This window comes from Indicator indicator, chromosome 1 (genome assembly GCF_027791375.1).
Source record: "Indicator indicator isolate 239-I01 chromosome 1, UM_Iind_1.1, whole genome shotgun sequence".
NCBI lineage: Eukaryota > Metazoa > Chordata > Aves > Piciformes > Indicatoridae > Indicator > Indicator indicator.
Window position 1 is genome coordinate 75238977 of NC_072010.1, and position 22147 is coordinate 75261123.

At 40.9% G+C, this 22147-nt stretch overlaps 1 protein-coding gene across 1 annotated transcript in view; it reads right to left on the reverse strand.

The window, feature by feature from the left end:
* Positions 1-22147, reverse strand: part of DHRSX (dehydrogenase/reductase X-linked) — a 174152-nt gene that overhangs the window by 40122 nt on the left and 111883 nt on the right. Inside the window, exon 6 of the mRNA XM_054383057.1 lies at positions 9796-10003. Within this exon, the coding sequence (XP_054239032.1) occupies positions 9796-10003 (208 nt within the window). The remainder of the gene's footprint in view (positions 1-9795; positions 10004-22147) is intronic.

The window sequence follows — 22147 nt, forward strand, 5'->3', positions numbered from 1 at the left end:
CTGTTAGTACTTCATATACTGAATATCTCATCCCTTTGAACTGGGAACCAAACTATTTCATGTGAAACTTGCAATATTTTAAATTGGACATTTCTGCAGTGCCATATGATAACTACCATCACTGTTAAAAGCTCTTGAGCTGCTCTGAGATAATCCTGTGAGCCACAGTATTCCTTGCCCGCTGTCATTCTTGGGAGGCTGAGATAGTGCTGTGTACAGCCACTCTACAGCTCCCATGACAAGAGCTGTAGGGTAACCACAGCACTTGACACATAACAAGAACACAACAAATGATGCAACAAATATACAACAATATAAGACATTTTAGAGGCATTAGAAGTTGTGGGGCTAAAATATTTTCCTTTTACAGTGATTTATTTTATTTAAATATATATTTTTAGAGAGCTTGACTGAGCTGCATCAAAAGAGGAGGGACCAGCAGGATAAGGGAGGTGATTCTCCCCCTCTACTCTGCTCTTGTGAGACCCTGCCTCGAGTACTGCATCCAGTTCTGGTGCCACCAGCACGAGAAGGACATCAAACTGCTGGAGCAGGTCCAGAGGAAGGCCACAAAGATGATCAGAGGGCTAGAGCACCTCCCCTATGGGGACAGGCTGTGAGAGCTGGGATTGTTCAGCCTAGAGAAAAGAAGGCTCCAGGGAGAACTCACAGCAGTGTTCCAGTACCTGAAAGGGGCCTACAAAAAGCCAGGAAGGGACTTTTTACAAGGGCTTGTTGTGATAAGACGAGAGCGAATGGATTGAAGCTTGAAGGGGATAGATTTAGACTAGATATTAAAAAGTTCTTTACAGTAATGGTGGTGAGACACTTGAACAGGGAGGTTGTGGATACCCCCACCCCGGAGGTGTTCAATGCCAGGTTGGATAAGGCCTTGAGCAGCCTGGCCTAGTGGAAGGCCTCCCCTCCAAACCATTCTATGAATCTATGAATCTATGAATCTATGAATCTATGAATCTATGAATCTGTGAATCTATGAATCTATGAATCTATGATGGTGGTAGGTAAATCAATGGAGAGGAATGCTAAACCATTTGAATAATCAGCCAAGACCTGAAATCCAAAGCTTTTAAGGCTGACTCAGCCTTAACGAGTTCTTTTGCTCACAGTGAGATGTTAAACTAACCTTGCCCTCTCAAGAGCGACAAGCTCTCTTCACATTCTTCCCAAATCTGTTTTGCCTTCTCTGTCAGAGGAGTGCAGAATGTTAACTTTCAAACCACCACAGAACCAACTTGCTGTTTTGGAAAATGGCATGCCTGCACAACCCATTGTCCTGTGTGCCACAGAGACCTGACATCTCCCACTCAATTCACTGTGCAGGGAGGGGTTGGGAAGCAGAAGCACCCATGTATCACCTGACTCCCCACCTGCTGCAATTTTGAACTAGTTGAGAAACAATGTGTCCTACTAAATCATTAACCATGATTAATATCCTTCGTTAAGACCATTAGTCCCTTTCAGAAATGAAGGAATTGTGACACACAGAGTAGCTACTTTTAGTTTCCAGGAACAGAATAAAATCTGGCATTACCTTTGTGATAGCAGTGTTACAGTATTACTGTTCTTCAGAAGTCAATGACCCTAGAAGCATTTTGATCAAATAGAGTGAAAATGCACCACTAAGTGTAAAATTTAAAACTTTCCCAATTTGGCATCCTGTCTTTAATATTTTCCTGTTACCATTTGCAGGAATGGATAGGGATCACCTGAGACCTGCAAGACAGTTAAAACGCTCGATGCATAGGACTAAAACTCTGTCTTTGGATTGATTGAATTAATGTGCTTATGGAATTGTTATTGAAACAAAACAAACACCAGAATTTATAGAATTTGAGATCTGTGCCTTTACTGGTACAATCGGTTTCCAGGCCAGCACATGAATTTTTGCAATTAATACTCGTTGTTGCAAACACAAGAGATCATTTTGCAAAGCAGCACATTCTTTGTCATTCTGCAAAGAAGGACTGAAATACCCTTATATGTCTACATTAATTTGAATACTTATTTTATAGACAGGAAAATTTGGTAACTTACAACAGGAAGGACATGTTTAATCAAATACAGAAGTGTGTTGCAATTGGTATTTGGTCCTGTCAAGGGAACATGATTTATCTTGCAAATTGAATGAGAATACGTAATAAATTGCAGGGAAGCTGCTTAAACAATATAACTCAAACAAAACTATGTATTCCTCAAGTAAAATAAAACCTATAATAACACATAGGTATCTTATGGTCTAGAAGAATATTTTTTAATTAAAATTTCTGTAGTTTTCACAGCATTTGCATAAGCAAGAGTGCAGTGACATCTTTTGGTATGGAACTTCTGTACTGACTAAAATGAATTAACAAATAAAAAGGTAATACACAAATCTCTCCTGCTTCTTTGTAGAAATCCTCCTTTATTATTTATGGAAATAAATTATGGAAATAAAACAACATTACTGTGCTATTGCTATGCTACATCAGCTTCATGTTCATTTTTGTTTGAATCAGAGATATTACACATGCCATAAGTTCTTCCAGTCAGAGAAAATTAGGAAACTGTAAATGACAGATCATTCATGATAAGGCACTGGAGGAACCAACTGGATTTCATTAAAAAAAAATTTTTCTTTGAAAAAAATGTTACCAAGTCATCATGATAACCAACCTTAGTGAAAAAAATCTGTTTTAAACAAATGTAATTTGAAACCGATGGAGATACCTTACTTTAACAAGATGACTTAGAAATTAAATATTTGGAGGTTCAGTATGATCAAAATTTACTTGAAAGTATGAACGAATAATGTACTCATAAGGATAATTACAAATAAATTAGAAATAACATTCTGAAATCACTGAAATCAAAGGTTTTGGTCTGAAAAATGCATTCATATTTAAAAAATAATTTGACATTTGACAACTTTTTCAAAATCTCATCAATGTTGATGGGACAGAATCCTCAAATTTCTGTCCTAACTTAAAACAATTTCATTTACTAACAAACAACATACAAATGCAAGAAGGGAAGTTGAAGGATACAATCCATCCAACACAGGAGGTCTCCAGACACTTTGCCAGACATGTTTTCCTATCAGTGTATGATGCCTTCTGTTACAGCCCTTATAAAAACTGCCTAACAGAGATTAACTGGAGCTGCCTGGTTTCCCCAGCATCCTCCCAGGTTCTGGGAAGGGCTCTTTCCCGTATTTTACACCAGCTAGGATGCACATATAGCCGCTGGGATTTTTGCAAGTCCTTTCGTTCAAGCTCTATTGTCTCTGACATGATTCATGAACTAGGGTTACAATGGAAAAATACAGAAATTATCTGGGGACTGTACCAGCTTGGATAGTTACAAAAAACAATAGCTCTTTCTGTAGTTGGAGAGCAGAGCAAAGAGAACAGAAAAAGTGTGACTAACTGTTCCTGAATATACAGGAGACACGAACGAGAAAAGGAGCTGTCCTATTGTGGCTGGGGAGTTCATAGATCTGTGATTCACAGCATTACAGGGCCCATTTGGCATGCAAAAAGAGATGATGATGAAAGGAATAGTTAGTCATGGAGAAAAAGCAAGACAAAACACACAGAGATTGTAACCCCTGGGAAAAGAAGCACATTCAGGTGTGACACACAGCCTGGGAAAAGGAATAAGGCATTTTATTTTTCAGTTTTCCAAAACTCCTTCTTACTTAAGTAGAGTACTTGAAGGAGTGTCCTTCATTCCAGCCTTGTAAGCATGCCATGAACTCCAGTGTACTGTTCAGCCTTTTTCAACCCAAGAGGATGGTACAATGTTCTTCGAGATTTTGCTAAAAGCAGATAGCCATATTCTCTCACAATCATATTTTTTTCTCCTCTCACTTTAGAAATTATTTAAGGCAAGCAAAAGAGGAAAAAGGGACATCCCAGCTATGTCATTAAGAGTACAGTAGGTACTACCCTCATCATGTAATTGCTGAAATCACCACTGCTGAAACTCTTGCAGATAGATAACGTTTCTGTTAAACTTTCACCTCCTTGAAAACAGTCGTATTCAAAGCAGGGATGAAGGAGAATGATTTGCCTTAGGGATCCCCTTGTCGACTCATGTGTTTGCTGTTGAAAACGGTCTGGATCTAAAAGACCACAAAGGTGTTTGATGTCTTATATCCTTCAGCAAAAAAAACCTGGAGAACAGTCATTGCTTTGGTGCGTTTGCATTTTCAATAACACACATGAAACAAGCTATGCCCTGTAAGTTTGGAACAAGCTCTGTCCTGTCTTACATACCCATGGTGTGTCTCTTCTGGTGTGTGTGAAAAGGATGCACAGGAAGGGGAAGAAATGACAGTTGTAGGGGAAAAATAGGACCAGGGCTAGGGGCAGAAGAAGATGATAAATGGAGGGGAGAAAATGAACTAGTGAGCAGAAATAAAAAACTTTCCCTCTCAAAAAAAGAGGGAAAAGTTATGAGAGAGAGGGGGAAAAGACAATAACGACAAAAACCGTCAAAAGACACAGGTAAGGATGAAACTATTAACATAGAAATTAAGTAGGCAGATATGAAAAGAGAAATAGCAAAGGGAGAAAAATAACATAAAATTCAAAGAAAACCAAGAATCAAATAAATTAACCTGATCAACAAAAAGGAGATGAAAAGAGAAACATGGGATGAATCAGACTGGTAAAATGACAGAAAACAAATCAAAGAGGAAACGTGGAAGACAATAACACAAGCTGCATTTCATTGTTCAGGAGACAGACCTTCCAACAATTATTTGTTATGCTGCAGCCCTGCATACCATGATATGGATGATGTCTGGCTTCTGAGCAGATCTCTGAGCAGCAGGTACAAACAATGGAAGCAATGACCACAACTGTGACTGCCAACCCAGAATCTCCCGAGTGGTAAAATGATCCCACAGAAAGATCTGTGGTAAAGCAGAGAACTCAATCTCCATTTACTATCTTCTTCATGTCAAGACAGTCTTCTGCCTTTCATTTTCTACCATGTTTGATGGACGCATTCCTCCTCCACCACTATCACCTCAAATTTGGACACTAGCCTGAAAAAAACCTAGGAATAATTTAATCAGATCATGGTAAACAATTCCATGGCAATTCCTCCAGCACAGAGTAAGGCCTCTTTTCTCCACCAGGAATAAATTACTTCAGATTGTTTTGCTGCCTTCCTGACAGGTTAGGACTACCAGCCAAACTGGGAATATATATACCTAGGACATGAAATTAATTATGGCCAACTAGTGCAACACAAAATAAGGAAAAAGCTAGTATAGCATCACAGAATCATAGAATCGTTTCACTTGGAAGAGACCTTTAAGATCCTTGAGTCCAACCATCAACTTAACACCATCATGCCTATTAAACCATGTCCCAAAGTGACATGTCTACACAGTTTTTGAACACCTTTAGGAACAGTGGCTCCATCACCTCCCTGAGAAGATTATTCAACCTAAATCTGTCCTGGTGCAATTTCAGGCCACATCCCCTCATTCTATCACCAGATACTAGAGAGAAGAGACCAATAGCTACCTCACTACAAACTCCTTTCAAGTAGTTGTAGAGAGCAATGAGGTCTACCCCAGCCTCCTGCAAACAAAACAATCCCAGTTCCCTCAGCTGCTCCTCATAAGCCTCTCCTCCAGGCCCTTCATCAGCTTCATTTGTCCTTCTCTGGACACACTCCAGCAAAACAATGTCTTTCTTGTTATAAGTGGCCCAGAACTGAACATAGTATTCAAGATGCAGCCTCACCAGTGCTAAGTACAGAGGCACAATCATTTCCATATTCCTAATGGCCACACTATTCCTGATACAGGTCAGGATGCTCTTTGGCTTCTTGGTCACCTGAGCACACTGCTGGCTCATGTCCAGTCAGCTGTAAACCAGCACCCCCAGGTCCTTCTCTGCTGTGAAGCTTTCCAGCCACTCAGCCTCAAATCTGTAGTGTTGTATGGGGTTGTTGAGACCCACTGCAGGACCTGCATTGACCTTGTTGAACCTCACACAACTGATCTCAGCCCATCAATCCATTCTGTCCTGATGTCTTTGCAGAGCCTTTCTACCCTCAATCCCACCCAGTTTGGTATCATCTGCAAACTTACTGAGGGTGCACTCAGTCCTCTAATTCAGATCATTGATAAAGGTATTAAACAAGATTGGCCCAAAACTAGCCCACGTTATTGTCCAGCCACCAACTGGATTTAAGTCTTTTCATCACAATTATTTGGGCTCAGCCATCCAGATATTTTTTTGCCCAGTGAAGTGTCTACCCATCCAAACCCTGAGCAACCAGTTTCTCCGAAAGGATGCTGTGGGAGACAGTGTCAAAGGCTTTACTAAAGTCCAGGTAAACAACATGAACAGCCTTTCCCTCATCAGCTAAGTGGATCTTTGTTGTAGAAGGAGATCAGGTTTGTCAAGCAGGACCTGCACTTTGTGAACCCGTGCTGAGTGGGCCTGATCACCTGGTTGTCCTGCACATGATGCATAATGGCACTTAAGATTATCTGCTTCATGACCTTCCTCAGCACCAAGGTCAGACTGACAGGTCTGTAGTTCCCCAGGTCCTCCTTATGGCCCTTCTTTAGACGAGCATCATATTTACCAATCTCCAGTCAGCTGGGACCTCCCTGGATAACTAGGACTGCTGGTAAATGATGGAAAGTGGATTGCTGAGCACTTCTGACAGGTCCCGCAATACCTTTGGATGTATGCCATCTGGCCCCACATGCTTGTGTATATTTAAGTGGTACAGCTGGTCACTAAACATTTCCTCTTGGATTATGGGGGCTTAATTTTGTTCCACATGCCTATCTTCCAGTTCAGGGGGCTGGGTATCCAGTGAAAAACTGGTCTTACTACTAAAGATTGAGGCAAAGAAGGTATTGAGTACCTCATCCTTTACCAACACATTCCCCTTGTATCAAAAAAAGAACAGAGATTCTTCTTCGTCCTCTTTTCTTTACCAGTATATGTGTGAGAGCATTTCCTGCTCTCTTTAACAGCTGAGGACAAATGCATTTCCACCTGGGCTTTGTTGGCCCTTTAAATTTTCTCTCTGCATAGCCGCACAACAACTTTGTAGCCCTCCTAAGTGGCCTGCCCCTTCTTCCAACAACCACAGACTCTCCTTTTCTCCCTAAGCAGCAACCAAACCTTTCTATTCAGCCAGGCCAGCCTTATTCCCCACTGACTTGTCTTTCAGCACCTGGAGATGGCCTGTTCCTGCTACTTTAAGACTTCCCTCTTTAACAGTGTCCAGCCTTCCTGGACTCCTTGGCCCTTCAAGACAGCCTCCCAAGGGACTCTGTTGACCAGCCCCAAAAGAGGCCAAAGTCTGCCTGCCAAAAGACTTAAGTGTCAGTTCTGCAGACCCTCCTCTTTATTTCTCCAACAACTGAGAACTCCTCCAGTCCATGACCACTGTACTCCAAATTGTTACATCACACACAATTCCTTCTCTGTTCTTGAACAGGACCCACAGCCAGCCACCTTCCCTAGCTGGCTCTGTCACCAGCTATGTCAGTAGAAAAAGTTTAGAAATATTTCCCATTCACATAAGCATGAAAAATGAGGGATGGCAATACTGGGAAATTGTGGCATTTCATGGTATGCTATCAGATCACAGTATTTTCCATGGGTGTCCTTACTACATCCATTAAAGCTCTTAAATACTGTTTGGAATCTGAAGGCATCTCTGAAGCCCAGTGGTGTGGGCAATGCCTATGTATACTACCCAGCTATTTGCCCAAGTCAGGGCTTATCAGCAGTTAGGCTCAAAACAAAACCAAAAGCTAGGAGTATCTTTTTCTGCCTGAACCAAGAAAAGGTTTGGAGTTGAATCCACAGCCTCCTCTGGGTGCCACCAGTGTGCCTGTGTGCCCAGAAAGCAGATACCACTGCTGCTCCAAAAGCGATTCAGAGCACCCATGTGGGAAAGAGCAGACAGAATCAGTCAGTCATCCTTTGTGGCTCCTCTTACACCAATAAAGCTGAAATGCAAAGGGCAGGGTTGGTGCAAAAGCTGCAGGTAAATCTCACACTGGTATATTTTTTTTTTTTTTACATCCAATTGGTCACGTTGATGCTCAACAGGAACATTGCTGGTTCCTTTAAAATATGAATTTATAATGATGAACCATTGGTAAGGATGACCCTAAATTAAAGAGGCACAGTACAAGGCTTTTCTATAATCGAAGAAATTACTGTTATCTAGAGACACAGAACAGCCACACATAATTTTGCATTCTGCATTTTAGCCCCAAAAAATACTAATTGCATTACACTCTCTCCTTAGCCCCCTCGCATGGTGCCACCCAGCACATGCCCATCATAAACAATGAATACATACATCAAGTGAAGAGTAAGGGTAATTTCCTGTGGCTGTTTTACAAGCAAGAGATTAAAATGTGACTACCCTGCAGAGTTTAAACAATGTGCTTGTAATAAAATTGATGCCTTAGTATGTAATCAGAAGTCAAACAGAAAGTTTGACAGGTTTAATGCAGCATTCATATGTAAAATGCCTGCAGTGGAAACAGCTCAGCCCTCCAATTTCAGTCTTTGTTCCAAAATGAAACCTCAGGCCAGGTGCTTCTGAGCATGTGCTGAAGACTCCATCAAAGGACTGAGACAGAATTTCTTCATGGAAATGATGTGAAACCCAGACTGGCTCTGTGCAGGCAGAAATGCTCTAGGAGTCCATTAGAAGACAGACTCTATTTGAGCATGCATGGGGAAATTTTGAAATGCATCTCAGTTATCCTGCCCGTTCCTCAATTAACTGAACAACTCTACATAGTTCCTATATGGTGCTAGAGACATTTACCACACCATTTGACGTTTTCCTAACATTAGAAATATCCCATAGACATTACCCACAATTTTCCTAAATCAAAGCAGTCTGACAGAATACAGACATGCATTTTTACCCATCTTACTGGGTGGTCATGCCCTTGGATCTTCGTAAGCACTCAAGGAAGCACAGAGGATGACAAAAGTCAGGGCTCCAGCATTTGCACTGAATCACCAGACTAATGTGTGAGAGGGCAAGCACCACAGGGATGGGAGGGATAACACATCCCAGGATGGAGAGGCAGGTGGGGGAAATTTGGAGAAGGGCTGTGAGGCAGGCCAAGGTGAGGGACAGGTGTAGAGCAGGACAAAACAGAGGCCACAGGGAGAGGAAAGGGAGGATGGTGTGCCAACAGCTACAGGCCAGCAGTCAGAACTGCCTGGGAGGAAAGGGCAGCAGATAGCATGTGAGCCAGGAAAAAGTTTCAAGCCAGCCAGGCAGGTGGGGTTAGCTGTGCCCCCAAAGGCAAGTCAGAATCACCAGCTCAACAGGCAGGGAGCTAGCAGCTATGGGCATCTGTCTGCACCCATCTGAGTGCAGAGTCAGGATCTCTATGTATGCATTCACTTGAGGGCAAAGTCTATGAGCATTCACCTGAGCCATTTTAAAACATCCCAGTTATTGAGAGTTCTTCCTGATTAAGCACTAAGGATTCCAGGCTCTGCACCACAATCATCACCTCAGTATAAGTGAGGCTTTCAAGGTTCAGAATGAATGAAACTTAAAAATTATTTGTGTCTTTGACCAAAGGGCTGCAAACTTTGTTCAAGCCCGAAAGATATTAAGCAACTGCTTGAGAATAACCATTAATTAAAATAAAAGCACACACACCACATTTTCCCTGATATTCAGTATTCACTAACAATTCTTTTGGAGTTTAATCTGCACACCCTTATTGCAGATCAGTGAATATTAAAAATAGATTGGTACCTGCTTTGTAAGTCGTTCAGGTGCAATTTGCCTACATAATGGGTGGCTGATGAGACAGTGATGATCCTAGCGTTGTCACTGTGCGTTCCTGATTGCTTCAGTATATCCAAGAGAAGGTTAGTCAACAAGAAGTGTCCCAAGTAGTTCAAGCCAAAGTGCTCCTCAAACCCATCCTCCGTCTTCCTCTCAGGGACCAGCATCACCCCAGCTGGAGGAGAAAGTAGAGGTAATAGCTGTTGATTAATTTCAGAGAGGCAACAAGCTAGAAGGAGCATGGGGCTCCTGCTGCTGAGTGTAAATATGGCATTTAGAACAATGAGTGAAGTGTAAAGCCAACACTGACTGATTCCTGATGAGAAAAACATCAAAACCTACAGTTCAGTATTTTTTATCCAGAAAACAGGTAGACTTACTCTCTCCCTCCCTCTCTCCCTGCAGGATTGTGAGGATGAGTTTGTGAAGAGTGCTGGAATGCAATGTTGCAGATCCATAACAATAATTAATCTGTCTAGAATAGGTGGTAGCTGGGTGATTCCAACAAGATTCCCACCATCAAAGAGCTCAGAGCAGTGGAGGCAAGATCAGGCTAAGCAGCAGATCTGCTCTCGCAGACAGATATCTGCTGAGTCCTGGCTAGAGTTTAAAGATGTTGAGTCTTCGTCTGAAATCTGCAACTTCTATTTCACTGCTGTGAGAAGAGATGTAGCAAATTTACTCAATATATCTTAATTGCTGTGCTTACAAGCAGCTGCATACTGAAATGAGGTTTTGAATGCTTATGTTGGCAATACTTTTGCATGTATATCTACAAACCACAATTTTCAAACTCAGTATTCTCATCCCTAACATGCAATGTTGATTTCAGCATCTTGCAGAGCATCCTGAGCTCATGCATAAATTATACTGTATACTGAGTCTGTGTGGGGGATAGCTATCCAGCTCAATCATCATGTGGAACTCAATGTTATAAATTATTCCTATTTTATTAAAATTTAATTATTGTACAAGTGGTCCTGACCTTTGTAATCTAAATGTAGATGGACAAGGTTCATGGAGAATAATGTTATATGTCATTTGTCTTATCTCTAAAACACATGAATATGATACAGCAGAAAGGCCACCTTTGCTCACAGACATTAGAGTCAGCTTAATCTTTGTGCTACTTCATATGTCCATTAAAAAGCCTCTAACATTTCATTTCTTGACGTCAGACTGATGATGGCATATTAAATTATCATTTTAAATTGCACATGCTGTGCACCTCTTTGGTGGAAGTCCCATTACCCACCAGTCCTGCTTTGTTACTGCCACTTGGACTGAGGAGAAGGCATTTTCAGGATGTTTTCAGCACAGCAACACCCATAGCAAATGCATGATGCACCTATGGGCTGGCTACAGTTTAATAGGTCTGCATGACAAAGAAATAGCTGTCCCTGTATGAGTGCACAGCCCAGAGTAAAACATACAAAGCATTTTGTAGAAACGGACACTAGCCATTTCAGTGCTAGTCACTACTGGTTGTAGAGACTATGGTTTTATATAGGTAGTGGAGAAAAAAGATGAGAAAGGTGGTAAAGAAAAGTGGTGAAAGAATGTAAAACACTGCAGATGACAAAAGAAAGTGAACGTGAGGGGATGCAGCATAAAAGGAAGGAATGAGAGAAGACAACAGTAAACAAAAGGATTGGGTGTAACACAGTGTATCCACATACAAAGAACCTAAGACTGAACATGAGTGATGCTGATGGCACAATGAAAGAAACAGCAAAAATTACATGACAGAGCTCTACAGAAGCTCTGATTCGCATCCTCTCTGTCACTTCAGCCACTTTCCCAGATCTCACAAAATGACAGGAAAATTCAGCTTCCAGATGTGGTTTCTCTGCAAGTCAAATCTCAACTTTAACAACGGAAAGGCACAAATTAGAGGGCTTCTGTTCAGGTGTGCCATTGTATTCTCCTTCTTCTGCAGCACTTACTCTGATGCATAGTGCAACCACTCATGGAGTTGGAAACAGTTTTTCATTCCCTTCATAATCTGCATATGTAACATATGACATCCAGAACAGTGGCTGGAACTGAGCAATGGCATGAAGGTTATGAATAGACATAAATGTAAGACAAGCTCTGTTGTGACTTTTTCTTGTTTTCTGTGAAGAAAGAGCAAGAAGGTCAACAACCCCCAACCTCTCAGATCAAGTTTCAGCCTACTACACTGTAAGTTTTAGTCAAGACAGAGCTGTTGTAGGGCAGATGGGAACATTGCTGCATCTCCAAGGACTGGGACTGGTACAACAGTTTGCATCTCTGTGAGGCTCATTCTACCCTTCAAAGCTCTGACACTTGGAAAAAGCCAGAGAAAGCAGTTCACCAGAGGTCTGTTTGCAGCAACACTGGTAAAATGCAAGTCCAAGAGAAGGCAGCCAACATCAAACAGCCCTGGCACAGCAAAGATGATGTGAACCCCAAACACTGATTCTGAATCTGTCTGGGCTGCTGCAGGGCTTGCTATAGGACTCCTTCACATACACAGACACATAAGCTGCCTGAGTCAGATAGAGGGATGGAGGAATTTATTCAGAGAGAAGTGGCTGCTACAGCTATCCAGCTTCGCATAACAAGCAGAAGCCAAACCTGGGGAGGCTGCCACCACTTACATCAGCCCAAAGGAGTCTGTGCTAAGGCAACTGCTCTCTCAACCTCCGGAGAGTTGTGGGAATTTAAGGGAACATAGAGGTTTTGCCCTCCACCCCAATTAGTCTCCGCCATCTGTGCAGCACATCCTGGAAGCAAAAAGCAGATCTGGGTTTTTGTTTATTTTGGTTTGGGTTTTTATTTTTATTTTTTTTTTTCATTAGAAGTTGAAAGAGCCCTCCAGAGATCATCAGGTCCAATGCCCCTGCCAAAGCAGGATCAGTTAGGGTAGTCTGCACAGGAACACATCCAGGCGGGTTTTCAATGTGTCCAGAGAAGCAGACTCCACAACCTTTCTGGGCAGCCTGTTCCTGTGCTCCACCTTCAACTCACAGGTTGAGAGACGGAAAAAAAATTCACTCATGCAGTGCACAACTGTTAAAAAACACACTGCCAAAAATTATTCTGCTCATTCTCGAGGAGCTTCCTTTAAGAAAAATTGTGGTTAAGTCCTTAAGCAGGCACAATCACCTCGCTTTCATTTATTGCTACTACAATTCCCTTTTTGTCTTCAAGAACTGGTCAGGTCATATTAATCCAAAACATCCTAAAAGGCCTTTTTTTTTAAATTTTATTTTCTTAAGACTCTCATCTTTGAGGTGGTTCATATCAAGGCTATGAAAAAATCTTGCCCTGCAACTGAGGGCAGTTTCTCGTATTTGAGCAGAAGCCATTTTAATTCACTGAGAATGAGCATACAAAGGAATACCCAGCAGGCAACTGAATCTGGCTGTTTCTCTGACAAAAACAAAAACCTTGTAAGTGTAGCATGAAGCTCTCTTTTTTAAATTATTAACTACCTAACATTCAGTGGATACTAGAAGTGGCATGCTATTGATTTTCTTCTGTCATAGGATCATAGGATCATAGGATGCTAGGGGTTGGAGGGGACTTTTGAAGATCATCGAGTCCACCCCCCTTGCCAGAGCAGGACCATAGAATCTAGCACAGGTCACACAGGAATGCATCCAGATGGGTCTCAAAAGTCTCCAGAGGAGAGGACTCCACAACCTCTCTGTGACCCTCACAGTGAAGAAGTTCCTCCTCATGTTGAGGTGGAACCTCCTGTGCTGTAGTTTATATCCATTATGCCTTGTTCTATCACAGGGTGCAATTGAGAAGAGATTGTCCCCCCCGTCTTGACACCCAGCCCTCAGATATTTATAGACACTTATTAAATCCCCTCTCAGTCTTCTCTTCTCCAGACTAAAAAGCCCCAGGGCACATGCTCCAGGCCCTTAATCATCCTGGTAGCTCTCCATCAGATTCTCTCCAGCAGATCCCTGTCCCTCTTGAACTGGGGAGCCCAAAACTGGATGCAATATTCCAGGTGAGGTCTCACCAGGGCAGAGTAGAAGGGGAGGAGAACTTCCTTCAATCTGCTGGACACACTCCTCTTAATGCACTCCAGGAGCCCATTGGCCTTCTTGTCCACAAGGGCACATTGCTGACCCATGGATAACTTCTTGTCCACCAGGACTCTCAGGTCCTTCACCACGGTGAGGCGCTTCATCAGATCACCTCCTAAACTGTACTGGTGCAGTTTATTATTCCTTTCCTGGTGCAGGACTCTGTACTTTATCCTTGTTGAACCTCATTAGGTTCCTCTCTGCCCACCTCTTCAGTCTGTCCAGATCTTGCTGAAACATCATCATCATCTTTACTCAAGAACTTTAAATGGTAACTGAAAGAATGAAAGCTGCTTTTGGTTTTAATTCTTTCAATTAATCCAATATTATTTGAAACATTAAAAAAAGTTTGTTTCATTTACCTTACCTCTTCACTATAAACTAAGACTGATTTTTCTTATCCTTGTTTTGGAATCCATACAAGCCAGCATCCTTCTGATTTAAATTATCAGTAGTGAGTGTCATCAGGGGTTTTTTTGAGTGTATGTAAGATTTGAAGTGGCACCACATGGACCATTAATGTCAAACACCTCAGTTCTGATTCAACTTTCTTACACATTTTCCCCTTTTATTTAGCTGAATTGTTTCCAGAATTTTTTTTATTATATTTTTTTAATGCCACTGATATCAATATGGCATTAGAAAATGAATTAATAAGTAAGCTAAACATGAGCTTTTACTTTGTTATTGATTAGCTGTTATTGAAATATTCAGGCAAAACGCTGACCACATGAATGAAGAAAATTGCTGAAAGGATACACTGAAGTGTGATTAGCAAGAGTAGAAACATAAATAATGAAAATGCTTTGTTTCATATCTATGCTGAACAACTGTTCTTCAAGACAACTCTCTTTGTAAACAGCCATTTATCATGACTTTCTAGAAAAGTTTCTAAAAAAAATCTTGGGGTCCATCAGTGACTTAGTCTTGCTTGATTTCCAGCACCTAATAGAACTGAAACTGCACACAACATAAACAAAGTGTTTACGACTTGTGCAAATATTACAAACCTGGTATATCATATTTTTGTTGACTTATATAGGAGATATTGTACTGCAGATGATGGTACACATCTCTGTAACTCCTGTACCTCCCACTGCAAAGACATCCTTCAGCTCAAATATAAAATATGTTTTAAGACCCTTAAAAATAAAGTATTTCACTCATCCAGATGTATTTACAGTGAGCTACTTGGAGGTTTTTCAAGATAGTTCTCTCAAACACACTACAAAAGGAAGACTTAAAATCTCTTTTTCACATGCAGAACAAAATGTCTTCTTTTCTAGACAGGCTCCCAGAAGAGGGTTTGGAGGCAATGCCTCAGATGCAAGTCCTTTTATCCCCAGCAACCGAAAGGCTGGGCAGACAATGCAAGAGGTCAGCCACATACACTTACATGTAGCACCTCCACAGCAGGAGGTGAACCTATTATAATTACATTCACCCTATTCTTGTTTAGAAGGAAAGGATACATGCTGTACCGAGGGGAAAAATTAACAGAAATAGTAACTCCAATAAAACGTGCAAAGCCTTTTCTTCATACAGGTTTTGTACTGGTGCAGCTTTTTAGCAGCCTTTTCTGCCCCATAAGTGCAGCCACATGGGGTGACCCACCCCACTTAACAGAGTGTCAGAACTGGTCTTCTCTGCACACCCATACACCAAAATATCTATGGGTGGGTTCACCTGCATATAAAATAGTATAGCCTACCTTCCTCCTGACTGGGAACAGCTACAGTTGAGTGCACATCTCAGTATCCTTATAGCAGTATCCTGTGTCTAGGCTGCCTATACTTGATTGCTTGTTACACCTCCTTCAGTTAGACTGTGGTATCTCAGAATATGCCTGTCCTGTGGATCTGTCCTGACAAGTAAGCAATGAGAAGATGCAACACATTATTAGAAGAACTGCCCCTAGAAGTGCCTGCTGGATGCACAACTGTACCCACATAACTGTTTTGTTATACATGTACCTTGTCTGGGTTGCAGAGAGGTGAATTTACAGCACTGTGGCAACACACTGCTTGCTAAAATGTATTCATGACCCCAGAGCCCAGTGCTTCTGGTATGCTGCACACCTACTAGTATCTCAGAAAAGTTTTGAGTCTAGACAGGACCACACACAAAAAACAGATGAACAAGATATGAAAGCTGAAAAGGCAAAAATACAAACAGTTAAGAAGAAAAACACAAGAATACAAATGAAACTTGGCAAAGCTTTCCAATGCTACCACCCTGTTTCCCATCTCCCCATAGTGAGATCAGACTCTTGTGCTTCCTCGTATCTTCTGGAGCTCTATATGTGTGTATATGCAGTTCTCTAAAGCAAACTGGGAGGAAACTGAAGCAAGGCAAGGAATTTTACCCCATGGCACCTAGAGTCCATATCAATGCATTTGATCCGTGGGAAGATGCAAAGACATCTGCTGTTAGCTTGTCTGGCATCAGCAGTAGGACAATGTCCTGTGCATGGACGTTCCCTGGTGGGGACCAGCCATTATGAAAACAGGTTTGATTGAAAACAGGCAGCACCAGGACCCAGCCTTCAGCTGCAAAAAGTCTTCTCCAGAGGGTTCAGTGTCTCTTGCATGTTTCCAGAATAGCATCCCCACAGGAGTCTGCCTGAGCCTCTGCTCCAGCACTGAGCAAGCTCTCACTAGCTCCTGCCTCCTGCTCCTTTGAGCAGGGCTCTGCATCCCCTATTGCCATTCTGCATGCTGGCTTCCTGAAAACTTCCCCAACTCCCCGTGCTAGGCAAAGTGCATAGCCCTGCCAAAGCCAAGAACATTGTGCAGCTTCCTAGACAAAGTTCTGGGCCACACTCCCCTCCTTCTCTTAGTCCCAGAATTCAGTGACCCTATCCTGATCTTATCAAGGTGGGAAGGAGGGGAGAAGTTCAGCCTCAGATGTTCATATCAGCTCCATCTGCTTCTCTGCTTCCCTACAAACAGAGAGTTCATTCTCCCTAATGCTCTTCCATAGCCACTCCAACTCCTTTCTGTCTGAATCTCATAGATCTCACTCTATATCCTGCAGGCACCCTCCAGTCTTGTGCTGGCTTACCCTTTTCTCACTCCTGGAGGCTGCTTTCCTTACAGGGCCACAATCTGTGGCTCTGAGACTTGCATCAGCTTCCTCATCTTCTTTTCAGTGTCAACAATACAGAGCTATATGACAATTAAATCCTATGTTACACCAACATCAGAGACCAAATGGAAGAGAGATTCCAATCACGTCCCCACCAGGGGGTGATAATTCTCATCTTTGTTACACTTCAGTAAACTCACAGAAAAGACATCAGTCAAGAATTCCCTCATGGCACAAAAAAGTCCAATCAGTCTGTACATAACTTTAGTCCTGGAGGTAGGAACTCAATCTTCATGAATCATGTGGTGTCTAAGCACTTGCAAACTCTGAGACCTCTCCTGCAGTCCAGACTAATGCCTCTTTTCATCCTCACTACTCACCCCAGCTCTCTCCCCCTATTCTTGCACTCTTATTAATTTCCTCATGTCGAACAAGAGTATATGCTACAGTCATACTTTAATTCTGTTTATAAGTTTTCCAATCAGCAAACTCAAATCTATTATCATCAGTCTTCCCCCATCCCGATGGCTCCCACTTGACAGTTCTGTTCCCCCCAATCAGTTCTTCACTACATCTTTTGCTGTCTGTCCCTTATAACCTCCCAGTCTTTAATGTCTTTTCAATTTCAGTTCTCCAAAGTCAGGCTTGTCATATAGATCTGCCTTTCTTGGAAGGTACAGTCTTGTCCCATCTGCATTCAAATGAGAGTTGTTCCTCTTCCATGCTACAGATTTTGTCAGCACTTACAGAGAGATGTGGTCACCAGCCACATCAGCTCACCAGACACTTCTGGAGAGACACTTACGTCCTGATAGTGCTGAAATCATGTCTCAGCTCCACAGTCATGTTCCAACTCTATATCAAGGTAAAATCCAGACACCCATCATCTCCTACCCACCTATCCCCACTCTGTAGTCTGCTTTTCATAGGATAGCAACTTGTTCTGGAGATCATGGAAGATTCAGGCTCCCAGTACGGACATTGAAGTGTTCAGGAAGAGTCTGAAATGAACCACAGTGCCTATCTCCACCCCAGCTCAGAGGCAGCTGTAGGGAGCAGACCTGATACTGGTGCTCAGTCTTGGTGCCAATGCTTTTGACTGCATGCAGTACTTTTCACCATGGCTCATTCCAGCAGAAATACCTGCTTAATCTCGACTCAGGATGTGCTTGGTACAGGCAAAATTTTTAGCAATTAAAAAAAAAAGTTTTCAAACTGCAGTCCCCCATCATGGGACTATTCCATGGGTAGCAAAAGGTGCATGTTGCTCTTATCACTGTTGGAAACAGATAAACTCTTTTATATGATATTAAAAAAACCCAACCAAACAAACAAACAAAAAAACAAACCCAAAACCAACAACAAAACCTGAAGGGAAATATTTGCCATGGAAATTCCTAGCCCAAATATTAAAAGTTTGGCTAACTACTAAGGAACTGAAACCTGAGTAATGTCTACTGCTAGTGCTCCCAGACCCACCTATTATGTCCACCGCAGAGAGGTGGACTTTATTAGCTGTGCCAAAGAAGATAAAACTATGCATCCTTCCAGCAAAGACAAGCTCTTCCTTTATCAGCATTTTAATGAAAACAAATTAGAAAGTGCAGAAAATCCACATTGGAGGACTCTGAGAACAACCAAATCTCAGTATCTTCACTGAACTGAGCTGGCTGCAATACCTCCTTAAGAACATATTCACTTTCTGATTCAATGTCATGTTGCTAGAGAGAGAACACAGAAAGGACAGGCTAGTTCCTTGGAAAATGCATCAGTCAAAAAAAAAAAAAAAAAGTAAATATGCTCCATAACTGAGGTTTTGTTTTTACACTAAAATAAATCAGAGCATTCATAATTGGGTCTGTCTGGAAAACAAAACAAAAGCCCCACAACTTTGTTTTCTAAAAATATGCTCAGTAACTGTTTAGTTATTTGAGTTGGCACAATGGTGAGTTATGCCATTCACAATCAGCAAATAAGAAAAGTCAATCTCAGCTTTCTAATTCAATAGGAAGTTCTCTTAGAAGAAAAATGCCTTGGCTTTCAATGTACATAAAAAATATTTTTTTATAAAAGCTATGAAAGGATTAGGCAAGAATAAACCACATCTGACTCCTGACTCTCAGAAAAAACAGTGGCAAATGTTCCACACACTTAAGCAGAACCAGTTGGATTTTCTAATCCATCAATAGATGAATTTTATATCTGTCTTTCACTGATAAAACATTCACATTCAGGGTATGAAAGAAAATGGGTCAAGAACCTGCAGCATGTGGAGTCTGAGATATTTCCTTTTTCACAAAGTGTTTGGTATCACAGACAGAAAAAGGTTTGGAAATAATTAGAAAGACAAAGATAGTATCAAATAAAAGTCAAGATTTTCATGAATGAAAATCTTTACAGCTTGAAAGTCAGAAGTAGCCTAAAATTACTCTTCTAAGTTACTCGTTCTAATTAAAAAAAAAAAAAACAACAACCTTTTATTAAAAAAACTTATATAGGATACATATTCTGACAGACAAGAATCCTATTCAAGTATAATAAAAGCTCTAGCTGGTGACTGCTGCTAAAAATCTGGGTGCTAAGTAAACGTTAATATTGCACAACCCGCTGTTGCTCTGATCAGGGTTGGATACTGCCAGCAGTATCATGGTGCCCTAACACACAGGCCCAGACAAGTTATTTCCAAATAACCAAGAGCAGTGTGTGATCAGTATTTTTATGAATCACCTAGTTTTGCCCAAATAGCCATTTTAAGGCAATCCCACCACCACCTCAAATTACCTTTCACAGCTCTAAATACCTCCTAAAGGCTCTCCCATGATGTCTAGTATCTGTCATCCATTACATAGAAGGGTCACTTACCCTTCTTCTTGTTCTCCTTTCTCTTTATCCCTGTCCCTCTGCACCTTTTCTGTCTCAGTTTTGCTTGCATATTGCTCTAATTTGTCTTTGATGAAGGATAAAAATGAAACATGATGTGGTAAGCAAGACATTGGAACAAGATTCATGAGATAACAGATCCTGAGTTCATCACAGCCTTGCTGTGTGGCTGCAGGAGAAGCATTATTTTTTATGAAATTTGAGGTCAGCTAGGATCAACAGCAACCCTCCTCACTAACTTTTGCTCAAGGCCTTCTTCAGTGAATTTCCATTTCTCTGGGGCTTCTCTCCTTTTCGTCTTATAGTCTGTGTAGCCTGCAACTGCTACAGAGAGGAAAGATGATTCTTACCCAATGAAATGGGACAGGATCTTTTTGTAGATCCCACTGTGATAATGTAACTAACTACTGTTAAGCCTAAATAATAATAACACCTATGAATAAGAATGTTTGGTTTTGATATATCCACCTGTTACTATCCCTCAAATCTCAGCACCTCTTCCAAAGGATCTGATCCTGCAAATACACAAACACGAGAATCATTTAATACCTGATCAACCATGACAACATCCATGGGATTATGCAGAGAGCTCCCTGCAAAGGATTGTGGCTGGACCCTGTGTAAGTAACACAAAGAAGTACATGTATTTCAGATACTTACCCACTGATACAGCTTTTATTGTCACCTAGGAACTAAAGGGAAGTTTACAGAGACTTACTCATTCTATCAAGAGACTAAAATTTCTCAGATTATTCCTGCAGTATGAAATATGGACATTTGAGTTAGTCAGCAGTTCAAAAATATTGATTTTAAATTGGTTTCAACATGGAATATATTAACGGTACTCTGTCTACAAGAGGCTAATAATATCCTGAAATCTCTATATTCTTCTTTTTGCATTTGTTTGCATGCCAAGGAATATACTAAATGCCCTTGTCATTGTCTCCCTCTCCTTTCTTAACCTGTAGCCAAAATCACAAACTATTCAGTGAATTGCAACAGAGAAGGTAGTTGGTGTTTCATGGCTGATTAAGAGTGTATGAGTTTGGCATCCATAGGTATTCTTCTGTCACTAAAAATGTTGTGATGTTGGTGTTAGCTCTCATGTTTTTCAGATGTGTAAGTGCTGCAAACAATGTACAAATAAAAAATAAATTACAAGGTGCTGAGAAAACTTTCTAGCACACAGAGAAAGTTGATGACTTCAAGTTAGAAAAATCCTATCTGGCATGAAACAGTGACTACTGCTCCTGGAATTTTATAAAGTGTTTTGCTACCTGTCCCTTTTGTAACAACAGAAAGATAGTAGACTTTCTAACAGCAATACAATTTTAATGAACATTTTTAGCACTCATTTGCTAATTAGCATACTAGAAGACATATTTTTCTGACCTTCTGCCAGATTAAGTTTTCTGAACTGCTTGTACTGCATCCATCTTTCTGTGGCTCATAGTTCAGCTGTTTAGCTTACTTTTATTTTTTTTTTTGCTCAGAAAATGAATTTGTTTTCTGTGTCATAGCGTTTTTTTCTCCTTTTAGCATTAGTCCATTAAATAAAAAAAAAAAAAAGAAAAAAGTTTATGTAATGCTCTATTTGCATCTTTAATATGTTTTGTTTATTTTAAAACCCAAGCGCTGAGCATGCACATTACTGATGCAGAAAGCATAGTAATGAACAACAGGCCTTTATTTTTCAGCTGAAATAATGAGTGCATTCAACCAAATTTTTCCTTTTACAGTAGAAAGTAGAAAGTTGAATGTGTATGTTAATATCAGCTATAACAAAAAGAGAGAAGGTGACTTCGGTGCACTAATCTCCATTTTGAACACTCTCAATGTTCACATAAAATTTCCTAAAGTGCCTAAATTAGTTGGAGACCTAAAATACATTGCATTTTTTTTTTTTTTGTGACTTGGGTGTCTATCTCTAGGAGAATACTTTGAAACTTAGGATTTTAGTATTAATTTTATTTTCACCTAGACCCTTGAGATAACCAGGTCATGGAGAACAAGTGATAGAGACATATTTTTATTTAAAAATCACCAGTGTTCTGGGAAACTGCTGAATTTCATAATGATCTTAGGTCATACATAGTATTGATTATTTAGATTATTTACCCAGCATAGCAATTCCTGTGAAATCACCTGTCTTTATTAATATTTCAAAGTTAATTTCATAGTTTGTATTACTGTAACATACTAGAACTTTCCTCAATTCATCTTGAAATGTTTGGCTTTTTGATAGGTTCCCACAAGCCCACAGCAAATATCATACACCTTCA